This window comes from Pseudochaenichthys georgianus, chromosome 11 (genome assembly GCF_902827115.2).
Source record: "Pseudochaenichthys georgianus chromosome 11, fPseGeo1.2, whole genome shotgun sequence".
Classification (NCBI taxonomy): Eukaryota; Metazoa; Chordata; class Actinopteri; order Perciformes; family Channichthyidae; genus Pseudochaenichthys; species Pseudochaenichthys georgianus.
Genome location: NC_047513.1, coordinates 21,880,594 through 21,898,810, shown reverse-complemented (window position 1 = coordinate 21,898,810; position 18,217 = coordinate 21,880,594). Strand labels below are relative to the sequence as shown.

At 39.1% G+C, this 18,217-nt stretch overlaps 1 protein-coding gene across 3 annotated transcripts; it reads left to right on the top strand.

Annotated features, from left to right (window-relative positions):
- Positions 1-641: 641 nt before the first annotated feature.
- On the top strand, positions 642-3,471 carry LOC117455420 (forkhead box protein I3-A). 3 transcript variants are annotated; one of them, XM_034094936.2, is made up of 4 exons: positions 642-1,084; positions 1,701-1,951; positions 2,306-2,401; positions 2,489-3,471. In XM_034094936.2, exons 2-4 carry the CDS (start codon positions 1,805-1,807, stop codon positions 3,116-3,118), a joined length of 873 nt encoding a protein of 290 aa, XP_033950827.1. In that variant the 5' UTR covers positions 642-1,084; positions 1,701-1,804; the 3' UTR covers positions 3,119-3,471. The 3 variants fall into 3 exon arrangements, with proteins under 3 accessions (XP_033950827.1, XP_033950826.1, XP_033950828.1); XM_034094935.2 differs by having other exon boundaries at positions 642-1,118; XM_034094937.1 differs by lacking the exon at positions 642-1,084 and adding an exon at positions 1,148-1,246.
- Positions 3,472-18,217: the final 14,746 nt, after the last annotated feature.

Sequence of the window (18,217 nt, the reverse complement as noted above, 5' to 3'; positions counted from 1 at the left end):
CCCACCCTCCACCATATTGTCTCTCCATCATTTCTCACAGGCTTCTTTGAACGCTCCACGGCTGCCATGCTCAGTATTACTCATTTGCAATTTAGTTGAGGGTATACTATACTGTAAAAGTTTTAAAAAATAACCACAAACTTTTTAGAGACTGCAGTTGCGATATGTTTCACAATATTGGACGGATTGATAATTTCCCCATCATTCTTCTCATTATCCTTAAAAGAGCTGTGATTTTTTAAAAGGAACTGTACAACAGCTAACTTTTTTTAAGTCTGTAAAATATGACTTGTAGTCCTGGATATAGCACCACTTCATTCAAAATGTTATTTTAACACACACATTTAACACACTTTTAACAAATATTGTGCTTCAAGCAATTTAAATATTGCACAAGTCCATTTTGCAATTCCATGAATTGAACAGCCCTAGTTGAGGGTGTGCTCCTAAATTACATGGGCAGTCTGACTCATGATTACTAAGGTTACAGCGACATTATATTTCTAATTATTTAACAACTTTTCCAAGTAAAACCCTCTAAATCTGAGTTGACCCTTCAGGATTATTCAGACATCTTTCTTAAACTGCTACTTGTAACAGATCCCAAAGCAGCAGAGTCACACAGATTCAATCACGCACAAGTGAAATCAGCTGCTTAATGGTTTGGTCAACTGCAGCCTCAGTCAGAATCAACTTCAAAACTTGTTCTTTAAAGCATTCAGCCTAGCTAATGGGTGCATGCCATGCAAGTTAATGGGGATCACTGATAACCTTCGTCATTACATTGGACAAAGGGATATAGGCTTGACTTTGAAGGAGTGATGAGGGATGTGCAAACTGCAAGAATGTGATGAGATTGCTCATTGGAATGTCACTGTCACCCAGCTGTGTATTGTGTTTTCTCACAGCAGCTATTGAGAGGCTCCAGACAACATCTTTATGGCGTCTCTGAAAACGTAACAAACTAGGTTGGACAAGTTATAGGATGGAACCTTGTAGTTTGAGTTAATGTAATAATAGGCCAGTAGCCTATCACAGACTACAGGAGGAGCACACACCTGCAGATAGTTGGGAACCAGCTGAAGTGAGTCGCTGCTCCACTGAGACACAACATCACTGTGAGTATACCGACAACTACCCCAACAAACCTTGATTTACTGTGAATTCATTTTGTATTATTTTCATGTTAACTGTTGAAATATATTCCAGTTTTTATTTCTAATGATTTTATTAATCATTTAAAATGGTAATAAGATATGTTGGCTTATTATAAGTAAGAAAAAGCTTAAAATGTGGACAACACTTTGTACATAGTTGTTGTATCATTGTTTAGTAGTTTAGTTTGTTGATATATTGTTGCTTGGGTTGGGCCTCTGTATACATTGCTTAATCCAAAAGCTTCAATTGAATACATTTAAATGTATGAATGTGTTCTACAACTTTTAAAGTAAAGTCTTATTCATTTGTATATTTTGTTTGGATTGTTGGACTTCTATAACCTTTTATTTAAAGTCTGAAAATGTAATTGCTCATGAACAAGAGGCAGATCAGGACCTCCATATAGACATGCTGATGACCCTTTGGAAATGGACTTTTACTGAAACCACTGGCTCCACCTCCAACATTAATGGCTCATCTACTTTTCAAATGGTTTCATTAACCTGTAGTGCACACCCTCTAATGTCCTATTGTCCCAACAGGACTTATATCCAGAGCTGACCACCTCCCATCCACAACTGTTCTCAGTGAGGCAGTGAAAACACCACAGTCTGTTCCTGACTCCTCTGATTGTCCAACAAACAAGATGCAGACCAGGCCTGAGAAGTTTGGATCTCTCTCCAGTCCAGCCAGCAGCTCTCAGCTAGGTCTGTTCAGGAAGAGCACCACCTACCTGGCCAAGATCGCTGTCATCCTGCAGGACGTTCCTGGCAAGATGCTCACCTTTACTCAGGTAAACACATTTGCAATGAATTTAAGTAACACTATTTCATTGTAAAGTATTTAATTTTACATTCTGTTCTTTCTTATTCTACAAGTGTATATAGACTCCTGCATTTACTTTTCCACTTACAACATTCTCAGCAACATTTATCTTATCTTATTTTGTACATTTAATATAGTTGACCTGCACTATTTTATTCTGTTGCACTATATTTATTGTTTTTTAGATTTTTTTTATATATTAATGGAGCCTGGGATTTAATATTTTCATTGCCCTATCTACACAGTAGCTACTGGACAATGAATCTTTGAATGTGAAACACATGTTTCGATTCTAAACTTAATCTCAATTTGATTGTTCTAGTTAATGGACAGACTGGGCCAATTCATCTCTGACGACAAAAGATCTGTTGAGAACAACATCAGAGTTTGTCTATCGACAAACAAATGTTTTGTCAAGGTAAGCTTTCATTTCAGATCTTTGCAAATTAACCTCCTTTTAGTATTTGATGTAACAATTAACCCACGTCTTGTTTATTTTTTTCAGATTCCAGTTGTCCCAGATTCTCTAGACAGTAAGAGGAACTACTGGAAACTGGACTCTGGTCAGATCACAGCAAAGATGGCGCGTCGTCACTTCAAAGGAATCCTGCAGCTCTTCCCAGAGTTGGCCTCCAAAGTGGAAACGGAGAACCTGAGCAGAGCATCGAGGAACTGCTCAGCTGTCCCCTCTCCTGAGCCTGCAGCCTGCAGAGGGGATCAGATCAGATGTGAGGTGAAGTTCAGCAGTCCTTTCTCTATTGAATCCCTCCTGAAGAGAGACAGTCCCTCTGCTCGGGCCTCCAGAGTTTCTCCTCTGTCCAGTGTGCCGCTCAAAGTGGATTATCAGCAGCGACGCTCCATACAAAGAGTTTGGAATAAGAAGAGCTTCAGCTGGGACTCTGAGGAGCCTCTCTTCCTTCAGGCTTCAGATGGAAGTTCCCCCATCTGTTCAACAGGGGGCAGCACACACTGTGGACTCGCTGCTAAACCCATCAGGATGCATGTGTGCACGGAGTCCTCATTCCCTGTGTACACAAGAGCCAGAGCTGCTCCTTATTTCTCCAGCCCTCACAGCAGCTACATCACTTACTCTGTACCCACTTTTACCCAGGATGCTCTCCGTTTCCGGTTATGAAAAAATTATTATATTATATTCGTTTTTGAGTGGACCATACACTTCAGAGAGACTTTTCTTCAAAACCAGGCACACTTTCAAAACACACAAGGACTGGTAATGGCCTTGTGTGTCTCACTGTCTATTTTCCTTTTTATTTGTGGCTGTATAGCCTGTATTTGATTCATGACTCGTGGTTAAACTCATGAGGCCTTGCTGGATTACTGGACATTTTTACATAATATGTTTGGGTTTGAGGTCAGCATCTGGCCTCAAGAGGGCAGTATGATATTTCAAAGTTTAGCTTGCACGTGATCCACAAATGTCAACACACCCTTGTACAAAACTCTGAACAATTAAAGGTTTGTTTACTATTCTGGTATAATTTGTTTATTTTTCACAGGTTTTTTTTATTCTGTAATTCAACTAAACTCACCTGAAAGGTATATAGGTCATGCAGTGCTGAGTGTAAAGAGAGTAGGCTACTACATATAATAACTAAGGCACCCCCTGAATAACCAAACAACAGACCATACAAAAAAGTTGGGAAATTTAAACTTTACAACCCTGAGCGGCAGTCACTCTTAAGTCCTTGACATTGCGTCGAGTTCACTGACCACTCTGGCAAGGTTAAGGTGAGCAAATATGGAAAGGATAACATCTGTTTGCGTTTCTATTTGCAGTACATCTGCACTGCAATGTACATTGTCTGAACTATAACCTACTTAGTCAGTTTAGACTTATTCTACCGGAACAAAATAGTTTTTGGCATGAGCATCAAATGGAATCGCATTATTGGACCACTGAGCCGTAGAGGATCTAGTCAGGAAACAAAGGCCCAGAGTCAGGGATTAGCTAAATAAGACATTACATTCATTTCTAGTTTCAAAGTGGCTCTTCTCACACTGTGCTGCTGCCACACTTTTACATAATACAAGCAGTCTTTGTCCAGAGGAATGCATTGACAAGCATAAAGGTCTCCATTAACATTGTGCTGTGTCAGATCAATTGAAAGTCATGATCTCAAGCAAGTTAGGTTTTTATTTATGATCCACTAACCCCACACAAAACATTTAAACTTTACAAACAAGCTTTGTAGAAAGACAGCACATATTATAGTGATTATTTGAGATATATAAGACAATGAACACTAAACATTTCCTATTAGAATGGAAATGCAACAAGTGTAAACCCACATTCAGTCGGGTTGTCCAGCACAGGTCAACATGAAAGTTTGTCCAATTAATTCTCATGTCACGAGTAGAAAAGTGGATTTCAATAAGCATACACATTCCCAAAATAGTGCAAATTATTTTTCATGTTGACCACGGCTTATTAGTGGTCCAATTTTGAGATGACTGTCTCAGTGTTTTGGTAATGAAGCAAATACCTCAAAAGAAAGTCATCTGAGGTCAAGCTAAGATGCTACTTCCTGATCACTGTATCCCCCTTCTAGCCCCTATACAAGTCAAGAGTTTGTTATCGCTGGCAATATCAGAGCATGTGAGTCCTGCAGTCGAACGCAAACAGAGAGGTCTGTCATAAAATGTCAAATTTGGCTGAACAGAGGGCAAGGAAGAGGAGTTGGGTGAGCTCAGCATTTGGCATTGTTTGCCCACGACATACTTTAACGTGGGATTACTGGTGGACGACCTAGATTGCGACGCAGCTCTTCTGCCTTCCATCTTTTCCCCCTCCCTCCCTCCACTGAGTGGTCAATACAGATTATCAGAGAGCAAAGCCTGGCAGTCAGACAGAAAGGCTGAGTGACACATTGAGGGACGTGAAACAACACCTCTTTCCTTTTTTCATTCCGTCTCGTTTTTTTTCTCCTTTATTTTGTTCCTCAGGCTGCTGTCTAATTTACACAACATCTTTCTGCACATTATATTTCATTAAGGCCGTGATGAAAAAGGCAGTAACCAAATACAGAACCTGCTTTGTTTTGAATGTTTACAAGCCCAAGAAGTGTTTAAAATATTATACCAGGATACCAGACAGGTTTTCAATACATTGCAAAAGAGGAAACTGGAGTCTACTGTAAAGGATTAATTTCTGACGCCGATTTGTGATTGAGTAAACTGGTTCAAGCTCTAATCCTTCTGTATGCTTAACTGTGCAGATGATCCTCACTGTATTTGCTGTATAGGTCAGTGTTGCTCTGGATGTCACAGATGTCCTGTTCTCCCACTATGTCGGTGTTTGTTTATTCGTCTTCTTACAAATTCTTGACCCAAAATGTCCTTAGTTAATTCTGATGTAAGTCCTCCTCCAAACCAAAATATGCTTGCCTCTAAGCATGACCTTGTGAGTGATTGTGTGAGTGTTTATGTGAGCGTGTGTGTCCGGCTAATCTCTGGACACTTCTTATGCAGCATGTTTACAAGTAGGCCGGGAGACACCATGGGAACCTTCTGCACTGAGGACAAAACACAACAATTAGCACTCAAACTTCCATTTCCTCCCATTTGACAGTGGGGCCTCGAGAGTAATACAACATTTATTATTTAGATTATTACTTAATACTGCAACCTTTTTACTATATAGCAAAACTACTACAATAATAAAACCACAATTTCAAATATTGCAATAATACCTCAGTAAGCAAAACACAACATACAGAAACTAAATTACAAGTTAAATCTCCGCAGTAACATTTTTACATTTTTAAAAGCATAGTATACGGCCCGCGAGACCATTTGGTTTGGCCCTCGAGGTAATTTATAAACACACGCAAAAAAAGAAAAAAATTAAAGAAATCTAGACCGCAAAATAATTAAACAAGCGAGTGCCTGTTTTTCCTGGCAACGGTCATGGTCCTTGTACACAACACGAGCCTAACGTGTCATCACGTGGTATATGTCTCGTCTGACAGGGGTGCAGTGCTGATGGAGAGCACCAGAACGCCACTCCGGGACTTCAAAAAAATTGCAGTACCCATAAATCCGGAGGCTACACATGCTGCAGTTTTTGCGTGACTGTGTCTTTAGCTGAAAGCCCAGTGGCGATCTGTTCATCTGTCATTCTGATCATACAGTCAATAACTGTGTTGTTATTAGTATCTGGTTAGCTAGCTATGCTAACGAATATAAGAAGCTTTTTATACAACCAGTGAGGTAAAGGCACATCTTTATATGATCATTATAGTTATCAAAAAACAAGAGAATAAAGTAAACAGGTATAAAATACTATATGACAGTAAAAACAAGTTGTTATTAATAAACAAGAATACAGTTTGAAAGGAGAATGATTTGTAAAATATCCATAAAGAAAAAGTCAATCTGCTTACAGTTCTGTTTCATATGGATGTTGAGAGATGTTTCCATAGATCCCCCTTGAGGAGGTTAGGCCCCCCCACTTAAATCATGTCCATGGATAGGAAACTAAATACATTTGCACACATCTTGTGTCCATATCTTTCTGTTTGGTGGTCATGCCACACCGTGCACGTGAATGCATGCGCGAGTCATGGTAAAATATCTGGATTAAGAGGTTGCTTTTTCTTTGCACAGCATGAAAGAAAAGGCCAAATGAATGTGCTGTGATTTTTAAGCAGAGGTCAATCATTTGTGCGGCCCGCGGAGGATGTTGAAGAAATTGAAATGGCCCTTGAGAGGAAAAAGGTTCCCCACCCCTGCTCTATGGCATGACTTTTTATTTTGGGAGGAAAACAATGTTTCACCATGTGTTTTAGGAGCTTAGGGGTCCCTGATATTATATCAATTATAAAATGTGACCCCCCCCTTCACCCCTCAACCAGGGGTTGGTTTGTTGCCTCAGGGCAACACTGTGCTATGAGGGTATTGAAACACCAAGGATTTCTACAATTCAGAAGAAATAGAAAAAAAACCTCTATATGAATTCAAAAGGTTTTCTGTGTGTGTGTGTGTGTGTGTGTGTGTGTGTGCACGTGCGTGTGTTTGTGCGCGTGTTTGTGTGTCTGTCTGTATGTGTATGTCTCTGTGTGTGTGTGTGTGTGTGTTGTATGTCTCTCTGTGTGTGTGTGTGTGTGTGTGTGTATGTGTTTGTATGTCTCTGTGTGTGTGTGTGTATGTGTTTGTAAGTGTGTGTGTTTGTGTGTGTGGATGTGTTTGTATGTGTGTGTCTCTCTCTGTGTGTGTGTGTGTGTGTGTGTGTGTGTGTGTATGTGATTGTCTGTGTGTGTATCTGTGTGTGTTTCTGTGTCTATGTGTGTGTTTACATTACATTGCATTTAGCTGACGCTTTTATCCAAAGCGACTTACAATAAGTACATTTGACCAGGAAGACACAACCTTGAAGAAAACAGAATCATAAAGTACATCAGGTTTCATAGAGCCAAGTATTTCAAGTGCTATTCAACTGGCTATAGATAAGCCAGTCCTTTATTAGTATATAAGTGCTCTGTTAGCAGTTCTTTGTTAGTAATTCTATCGCTCGAGGTGGAGTCGAAAGAGATGAGTTTTCAGTGTGCGCCGGAAGGTGTGTAAGCTTTCTGTCGTCCTGATGTCAATGGGGAGCTCATTCCACCATTTTGGAGCCAGGATAGCTTACCCACGTGTTTTTGCTGATGGGAACTTGGGTCTCCCTCGCAGCGAGGGTGCAGCGAGTCGTTTGGCTGATGCAGAGCGTAGTGCACGCGCTGGGGTGTACAGTTTAACCATGTCCTGGATGTAGGAAGGGCCAGATCCATTCGCAGCATGGTACGCAAGTACCAGTGTCTTGAAGTGAATTCTAGCAGTTACCGGAAGCCAATGAAGGGAGCAGAGGAGCGGCGTGGTGTGGGAAAATGTAGGAAGGTTGAAGACCAGACGAGCCGCTGCATTCTGGATGAGCTGCAGAGGTCGGATGGCACATGCAGGTAGACCAGCCAGGAGGGAGTTGCAGTAGTCTAGGCGTGAGGTGACGAGAGCCTGGACCAGAACCTGCGTCGCTTTTCTGGGTCAGCTGGGGACGTATCTTCCTGATGTTGTAAAGCGTGTATCTGCAGCAGCGGGTTGTAGCAGCGATGTTTGCAGTGAAGGACAGGTTGTTATCTAGGATCACACCCAGATTCCTTGCAGTCTGAGTCGGGGAAACAACAGAGGTGCCGATGTTGATAGTTAGGTCAAGAGTGGGACAATCTTTTCCCGGAAGGAAAAGCAGTTCAGTTTTGTCAAGGTTGAGCTTGAGATGATGAGCGGACATCCACTGAGAGATGTCAGCTAAACAAGCAGAGATGCGTGCGACGACCTGGGTCTCTGAGCGGGGAAAGGACAGAATTAATTGGGTGTCGTCAGCGTAGCAGTGGTATGAAAAACCATGAGGGCTAATGACAGATCCGAGCGAGTTTGTGTACAGGGAGAAGAGGAGGGGACCAAGAACAGAGCACTGAGGGACCCCTGTAGTTAATTGACAAGGGTCGGACTCGGACCCTCTCCAAGTAACCCTGTAGGTAGGTTGTTTTTGTGTGTGTGTGTGTGTGTGTGTGTGTGTGTGCCTAACCCTATCTTGACCTTCACTGTCCTCACTGTCAGACGGAATAGCCCTAACAGCCTGATCGTGTCCCTTCTGCCCATAACATGTTTTGGGGTCCATTTCCTGTAAATATCAGTAGATGGTAAAAACATTGATTAGGTTTATCATTTTACAGCTGAGCACATTTGCACACTTGTATGCTAATTGCCTGGAAAAAAGTGGTCGAGTGGCACAGTGTTGCCCTGAGGCAACGAACAAAAAAATATAGTTTTAGCTAATTAATAAATACATAATAAGTCTTTAAACAATCAAATATACTTCTTTACGTATTCATGCACATGCATGTATTTTTTATTTTAAGTTGTGTACATTTCTAATATGTTAAAAAGTGAAATGTATCTTACCAAGTGGTGGCCCTGAGTCCCCTGCAGCTTTGCTTGCAGAAAGGATTGCTCCACCCCCAGAAAAAATGCCACACCCATATAATTCCCTCATTTTATTGTGACATTGTGTATATTTAAAAAAATAAAAATATTTAGAGGGCCAGTGTGAGGTCGAAAAAAGTGGTTTGTTGCCTGAGGGCAACAGTATGCGGTAGAGGGTTAAAGTTCAGTTTATGCTGCATGACCCCTATCAGTGCTATATTCAGTTGGGGAAAAAGTACACAGATAATTTACTTGAGTAAAAGTGTAACGTCTAAATATTCCCAATAACAAATACCTTTTTCTAAATTGACTTAAGCACATGTAGCTATTATCAGCTAAATGAACCTGTTAAACCCCGAGCCTGTTTTTCAGGTTTCAGGCTCGAAAATGACATGCCCAGAACAAATGACTGTAACTTCACTTCTAAAAGGTTTATATGAATATTTTTTGTTATCAAAGCAAGGTTACATCTGTGAGTTGGATGTAGAAGTGTCAGAATCAATATAGATGTTTCTGTGTCAGAGTAAATTCAGATGGAACATAGCAAAAAAAAATGTAAATTCCTGTCTCCGCCTAAAGAAAACCCATTACTTATAGTGAAGACCAACCTTGAATGATGGGTTAGTAGCCTAAAAGCTTTAGGAATCCAAATTATAACATATAATAAGTACCCTGTATCAAGATTGAGGCAAAACAAGTGACATTTGACCTTTTTAGAGAGGTTTATGAAAATAAAGTCCAGGCGGAATAAGCTTTGGGCACATTTGGGCCCATTTGGGCCCATCAGTGCCATTTGACCTTTTTCAGATACCAGACTATAAAAATCATTGTATTACATTGAATAATCACTATAGGTATTCACTCCATTAAAAAAAAATAAATAAAAAAAATGTAAATAAAAAAAAAGATTCTTAAAAAAATATTAAAAATATTTGTGAGTGTGTATAAAAAAAATCAGGGTCCCCGTCGGCGGGGACCTTCGGGCTTAAGTAGCAACAGTAAAAGTAGGCCTACTCATTATATAGAGTGATATAATATGATATTATATCATTCTGTTCTTTATGTCTAGAACATATATTTAAGAGAATTTTAAGATTGTGAATGTGGAGTCAATTTGAGGTACTTTCTATATGAATTGGTAGTAGGCTATACTGCATCAAATACAAGTTATATATATCAAGATTGAACCAGTGCAGGGGAAATAACAATAATATTCCAGTGAAGCCAAAATAAACGGTAGTAAAACATGGGAAAAAGCGGGGAAAATACACATCACAAAAGTATAACAAAATGGTACTGGCTAATTGTATAATTACCTGACCGGATTAGTTATTTACACATATGTTAACTATATGGGCAAATTCATACATTGTATTACTTGCCAGCGTTACAAAAACAAACACATTATGTTTAGTGTTAAACAATATTAGCCTACTGAAAAACTACAATGGCTGCCTACTGGAGTAGCTCCACAGCATACCTCCACAGGTATGTTTTGTTGACTTTTCTTAAAGGTATAGTAGATCATAAATCCTCACAGCTTGTACTCGTGTCGTAATGTTCTGAGTAAAACGAGGCGTCCTAAAGGTGTGGTACTCGGACGTAAGGAGATAAACAAGCCCCACGTCAACATCCGCTCACTACAACAAACAATGGGGGCAGTCACATCGCGCACGTCTTCCTCGTCCCCGGTATCGCGCCTCCCCCAGCAGCTGCTGTCCTCCTGAAACGACTGGATCATCATTACAGCCTATTCATTCAGCTGCGGGCTGTGCTGCATTCAAGGACTATGGATCTGTCTTATAGCGGATTTTCAATTTGAAAATTCCATTGATCTGTGCATTCTATGAATAACTTTTACTTATGACGTTTTAAGTAGCCTACAGAATGCATTAATTGTATGCGGTTTTTTTATAGTGTACTACTGTCACTTTTAAAAAAAAAAGTAAAACATCTTAATAATTCCTCCAACACTGTTTTTTCTACCTCATCTAATTACAGAAGTAGTATTTACAACAGCCCCTGAGGGCAGCATTACACAATGAATAAGCCCTTGTGGTCATTACTTTGGTAATGGTTGACCTATACCTCACAATAATCAATCAATGATAGCATAATCTCTACCATAATACATTTTGACTTGTATATGTCTTTTGTACAATTTTACTGATGTATCATAATAAAGAGGCTTATCATGAGGGGAATTTCAGTTTAGAAAAACGTTGATGGACCATTTAAATATGCCAATAATGATTTACAATGTCATTCACTTTAGTACGTTGTGTATAGCTTTGATGAAAAGTACAAAGAATTGTTTTACGAGACCTTTGATTTACAACAGTACTGATTCAGATATCTGCTTTTGAAGAATGTGATATTTGTTTATCTTCACTATAAAGTTGATAAGGAATAATAAGCCTATCTGGGTCATAAATTAACTCCTCACTAACTATTAACAACAACTCAGACATTAAAGTAGGTCATGCAATATCACAGTGCTCCAACTTTTATACCAAAACCAATTGTGAATCATTGAAATTACACTACAGTATTTTCTCCTTTTGGCAGAGCAGTATGGTTTAGCATGCAGTAAGTCAGTGGTTCTCAAACTTTTTCTGTCATTCCCCACTTTGAACAGGTGGGCCTTTTCAAGCCCCACCTGTTCCTCATCGCTCCAATAAAATGGTAGGCCAAGCTTAAAATTGTCAAATGTATCGTTCTATAATAGGGGTCTCCAACTTTTTTTAGGATGAGGGTTACTTTAAAAAAATAAAACAAGTCGTGAGCTACTTTTACTCCTCTTTTTTGTTTTTTTGCAGTGTATATATTTAGCACATTTTAACATTATTATATGCTACCTTTAACCTTTGAGTGCTGTTTGGGTCTGTGGGACCCGTTTTCAGTGTTTACTAAAATAAAATGTATGCAATTTAATTATTTTAACCTGCTTTATTTGGTGGTGGACGTCCTCGAGGGTCCGGGGGCAAGTGAAGACAGGAGCTGATTGGACGTCCAGCTATGAATTCACAGAGGGCCAGCTATAGTAACTGAACGAAAGTAATGTCAAATGACAGTACAATTGACCAATCATATCTTCCCTCTAAATGGGTGGGCTCTATTATCGCGGACTTTATGACAAGTTCCGCCCGCTGTGAAACGTTTCTTGTTTCCATAGCAACAACAACTGTCAACAGCGTAAACTTGCCTTCAAAATAAAAGCATGCCAAATTACACTTAAGACATACAACTGCAACGAAAGTAACAAACACAATGCAATATCCTTTTCAATTTCAAAGAACACAAATTGGGTTATCTACAGGTGTTGTTTTGTGTGGTAGAGGGTCGCTTTTCATTGATACGTTTTGCACCCCGGGCGGGCCGTTGTTTTGATATTCCACCAGTGTATAAAAAATAAAAACATGTGAAAAAAAAAAGTTAAAAAAAATTAGAATTTATTTTTTTTATTTTTTTCGGGACCCACCTATCACATCTCTGCGCCCCACACTTTGAGAAACGCTGCATTAAGTTAATCAACTCTAACTTTCCCTTGGCTGTCAATTAATCCGTAACTTTGAGGACACACGGCCAGTCAAAACATCCTTCACACACGCAGTCGTGCAAAAATGCCCTTTAAAGCCTTCTATATCAATTAGATTAAATGGTGACATTTCTTGACAGCCCTTAATAGTCTTATTTCCACTTGTGGTTGCTCATCCACAACACCACCATCCCTTTTATCTGTTCCTCAAACATCGTTTTTAGTGTTGAGGTTGTAGATTGCAACCTACTGACTAATCCTCCCATTTGTTCATTACAAAAATGGTCCTTAAAGCCCGCACTCTTCCTGGGGACTGTTAAATCATGGATGTGCAAAAGTCAAACACCATGGATGCTGATCTGATCCCATATTTCAATTTCTGCTTATAGATCCACCTAAATCCTTCAAACACTCGGTTCATTACATGTGAGGCTGGGGAATGTCTTCATGTTAAACAAATAAGACTAAACATTTAAAGTGCATATTTATGGTAAGGCAAGGCAAGCCAAGGCAAGTTTATTTATATAGCACTTTTCAACACAAGGCAATTCAAAGTGCTTTACAAAAAATGAAAGACATTAAGAAAATGGCATTTAAAATCAGTCATTAAAAAGAAAAAAAAAGAAAAAACTGGTGCTGTATTATTAAGAGTGGTAGCTAACAAGAACTTCAGCAACACACACACTGACTGTATAGTGATGTGATCCAGTAACCCGCACACCCCAGGTTACTGGAAAGTACATGTTCAACTTTTCCAAAAGTTGGAGAGATTTACAACAGGGGGTCACTGTCCACTCACCCGCTACCCAAATAATCCAAACAGCTGCATCCGCTGTTTATATACAAACCCTGTTGTTACACAGTACATCGAGTAACAGCAAAACAGAAGGGGCTCAAAGTTTGCCGCCTTTATGTCATAGACCATCGCTTTAATTCATCCAGGAAGATCCTCATGACCCGGATTAGCGCTTCTCTGTTGGGATCCTATACTTCCAAACAACTTTAGAGGACCTGAATCAAGCTTAGAATTTAAAGGTCACCTATTATGCAAAATCCACTTTTATACATAAATATGTGTCGCCAGTGTGTTAAGAGACTCGAAAAGTTTCAGGAAAAAAGATTCTCTCTCTTTTTGTTCTGATGAAAATTAGCTGATCAGATTTGGCAACATAGTGATGGCACAACAGTCTTTGTTGGGAAACCATTAGCCACTTACCAACTAAGGTAACACCCGTCCACCTTATCACCTGAATGTCCTCCTAGAGCACCATTGTGTTTTTTTAAACCAACACATCCACATAATCAGCACTTTTGAAACAGGGCTGATACAGAGGGGTTAATGGGATGCTACAATGTAAGATCTGTTTGGTATTTCGAGCCAAACAGTTTTGTATATATCTGAGACCTATAATATATTGTTGTAAAAGAGTTCGATAGGGGGCCTTTAATGTAATCTCTACAGGCCAAGGGAAGATTTACCCCAAAATAAAAAAACAACATTGATCTCTTACCTGTAGTGATTTCTTATCAATCTAGATTGGTTTGGTGTGAGTTGCAGTGATTTTGCTATGAATTGTCATTTGCAGTTTCACCCCCGAGCTAATGTTGTGTCGTCCTGACCTCACATACTTTCCTCAGGAATCAAAACAGAGGCTGGTTAGGCGCAGCTTCCCCTTTAGTGAACGGTCCAACTCTCTCTGCACAGGCCGACCTGCTGCTGCTGGAATGCGTTGCTCCTGCCAAGTGTAAAGAAATTATAGTTTACCGAACACTGATGTCAAAGAGATCATTTATGTCCAGTGGGTATTTTTGCATGCATGCAAAAGTATGGAATAAAACAAACAGTATGGAAGGGAAGCAGGCTGTTAGTGGCAATGTAATGTTGCCAATGTAACCAAATAAAAAAAACATCTCATATTCATCTAAGCAATTCCTGCGTAGCCGCAAAAGTAGTAGTTTAGAGATGGCACTCACACACAGTGTTACTCCAGCTTTGTTTGAGTGTGTCCTCACTAACTCTGCCTTGGCATGTTTACTATGCCTACAATTGGTGCTGGAGATAAAGATATAAAAGCTATGACCACTGACTCTGCCTCTGGGAGAATTAGGTTAACTCAAAGTGTGTTGATCTTATTTTCTTATGTAACACAGAATCAGTCATGCGGGTCATTCAAACAACACCATCTCTTTTGTACTGCAGAGCTAAATGCTTTTTCCCTGTTTCCAAATGATTTGCTGGATATTGGTTCAACATTAAAGAGCAACTATGCACATCTGATTGTCACTGTGTTGAAGATAATTTGTACTTAATCAGTTAGACATTGTGAACGCATGAATGAACAACCTTTAATGAATTACTAGTCTTGTGCCTTTGTCTTTTTTAGAACAGGTTGTAAGATACGATCTTCAATAATTTCACAGTCTTGTTTGTTTCACTTCTTCGAAAATGTGTCAGCTGACAGTCCCTATGGTTGTGAGACTTTCAATTGCTTTCTTTTAAACAGCACAATAGTTACTTTTTTTTTTTAATCATAGTTTACTTATTCTTTCAAGAATACCTGCATCAAAAGGGTTTAGAAATTCTGTCAACGGTGTAGACCAAGAGTGTACTCACATTTTGTAGACGTCCGGTTAGATTAATATTTGCCCTCAGGCACTCCCAGACCAAACAATGATTTAATGATGATATATCATTTACATTTACCCAGCCATCTTAGTCACTCAGTAACAACCATATCAACATCAAGACAAACCAGGACAGTCTTATCAAAGCTGTTACCATACCTTCAAAAACAAGATAATGAATATTGAATATACTGTAGACAGGCGGAGAAAAACCTCACATCAGAGGAGGAGCTGACGCACTTCTGGTGGTAAACTGACTTTACAGCCAAATAAAATTCACATTGTTTATCTGTCTGTTGACCTGTCTACTACAGGTGCAATAATGAATAATGTGGTATCAATTGTACCTGGGTGCTGGCTGTTGTGGAAAATTATTTTGGTTGCTGAAAGTTAGATGAGAAGATGCAATTTAGGTGCGGCATCTTCACTCTTCCTGGGGACTGTTAAATCATGGATGTGCAAAAGTCGATGCTGATCTGATCCCATATTTCAATTTCTGCTTATAGATCCACCTAAATCCTTCAAACACTCGGTTTATTACATGTGAGGCTGGAGAATGTGTCATGTTAAACAAATAAGACTAAACATTTAAAGTGCGTATTTATGGTGCTGTATTATTAAGAGTGGTAGCTAACAAGAACTTCAGCAACACACACACTGACTGTATAGTGATTTATCCGCACACCCCAGGTTACTGGAAAGTAAATGTTCAACTTTTCCAAAAGTTGGAAAGATTTACAACTGGGGGTCACTGTCAGAGCCACAACTTGAATGTTGTCATTGTTTTTACTAAAACACAATACAGGCTGGAACCTTTCTGCATTAGTCACCCATTTACATCATCCAACAGACCATTTACTACGTGACCTACAGACACATATCAAGTCATGTGCGTCTGAATCACAGTCTCCTGTTACAAGCCTGTTGCATTACTTGGGTTGTCATGACTTGTTGAAATTTTCAATTTGAAAATACCATTGTGCATTCTATTATTGTGCACAATACCATTGTGGATTCTATAAATAACTTGTACTTTTGATGTTTTAATTAGCCTACAGAATGCATTACTTGTATGCGTTTTTTATAGTGTGCTACTGTCACTTTTTCTTAAGTAAAACATCTTAATAATTCCTCCAACATTTTGTTTTTTCCACCTCATTGAATTGTACATCTAATTACAGAAGTAATATTTACAACAGTCCCTGAAGGCAGCATTACACACAATGAATAAGCCCTTGTGGTCATTACTTTGAACATGATTTGAAAAGTACTGGTGAGTTTACCTATACCTTTCAAGTTTGCTTGCATTTACTTTTCAACACAATAATCAATCAATGATAGCATAATCTCTACCATAATACATTTTGACTTTTATATGTCTTTAGTACAATTTTACTGATTTATCATAATAAAGAGGCTTATCATGAGGGGCATTTCAGTTTAGAAAAACGTTGATGGACCATTTAAATATGCCAATAATGCTTTACAATGTCATTCACTTTATAGCACGTTGTATAGTTTTGATGAAAAGTACAAATAATTGTTTTACGAGACCTTTGATTTACAACAGTACTGATTCAGATATCTGCTTTTGAAGAATGTGATATTTGTTTATCTTCACTATAAAGTTGATAAGGAATAATAAGCCTATCTGGGTCATAAATTAACTCCTCACTAACTATTAACAACAACTCAGACATTAAAGTAGGTCATGCAATATCACAGTGCTCCAACTTTTATACCAAAACCAATTGTGAATCATTGAAATTACACTACAGTGTTTTCTCCTTTTGGCAGAGCAGTATGGTTTAGCATGCATTAAGTTAATCAACTCTAACTTTCCCTTGGCCGTCAATTAATCCGTAACTTTGAGGACACACGGCCAGTCAAAACATCCTGCACACACGCAGTCGTACAAAAATCCCCTTTAAAGCCTTCTATATCAATTAGATTATATGGTGACATTTCTTGACAGCCCTTAATAGTCTTATTTCCACTTGTGGTTGCTCATCTACAACACCACCATCCCTTTTATCTGTTCCTCAAACATCGTTTTTAGTGTTGAGGTTGTAGATTGCAACCTACTGACTAATCCTCCCATTTGTTCATTACAAAAATGGTCCTTAAAGCCCAGCATTCTTCCTGGGGACTGTTAAATCATGGATGTGCAAAAGTCAAACACCATGGATGCTGATCTGATCCCATATTTCAATTTCTGCTTATAGATCCACCTAAATCCTTCAAACACTCGGTTCATTACATGTGAGGCTGGAGAATGTGTCATGTTAAACAAATAAGACTAAACATTTAAAGTGCGTATTTATGGTGCTGTATTATTAAGAGTGGTAGCTAACAAGAACTTCAGCAACACACACACTGAGTGATGTATCCGCACACCCCAGGTTACTGGAAAGTACATTTTCAACTTTTCCAAAAGTTGGAAAGATTTACAACAGGGGGTCACTGTCAGAGCCACAACTTGAATGTTGTCATTGTTTTCACTAAAACACAATACAGGCTGGAACCTTTCTGCATTAGTCACCCATTTACATCAGCCAACAGACCATTTACTACGTGACCTACAGACACATATCAAGTCATGTGCGTCTGAATCACAGTCTCCTGTTACAAGCCTGTTGCATTACTTGGGTTGTCATGACTTGTTGAAACTGCCTTACAGGAGGGCCACAAAAAGACTCTGGGATGGGTGTGGGTTTTGAAAAAAAGTTGAGGAACAAGTAGTTGGTAGGACACAGCCCAACATGTTGTTTAATTTAGCAGTAGTCATTAAAATGGGTGAGCTTTGACCCAGTGCTGATACTCTGTCATGTATTATCTGTTCTGTTTGCAGGGAACATTGTGGACACAAACTTGGAGATCAAACAAACTTCACCTGGGTGACCCCTGACTGGCAGAGAGCCAATACAGAGGGCAGGAGACAGCTTTAGTTAAGCTATTACTGGCTATGTCTTTACTGTATTCGAGGACGAGGCAGAAAGAAAAGAAAGAAAAGGAAACAAGTAAAGAAAACAGTATCCAATTTGCTCTTTTGTTTCTCAAATAAAAAAGTTATGCAATAGATGCATACGTTTTTCT

Coding starts and splice junctions, on each gene's coding strand:
- LOC117455420 (XM_034094936.2), top strand. CDS start 1,805: ATGCAGACCAGGCCTGAGAAGTTTGGATCTCTCTCCAGTCCAGCCAGC. Junction 1,952..2,305: donor AGATGCTCACCTTTACTCAG/GTAAACACATTT, acceptor TGATTGTTCTAG/TTAATGGACAGACTGGGCCA. Junction 2,402..2,488: donor CAAACAAATGTTTTGTCAAG/GTAAGCTTTCAT, acceptor TATTTTTTTCAG/ATTCCAGTTGTCCCAGATTC.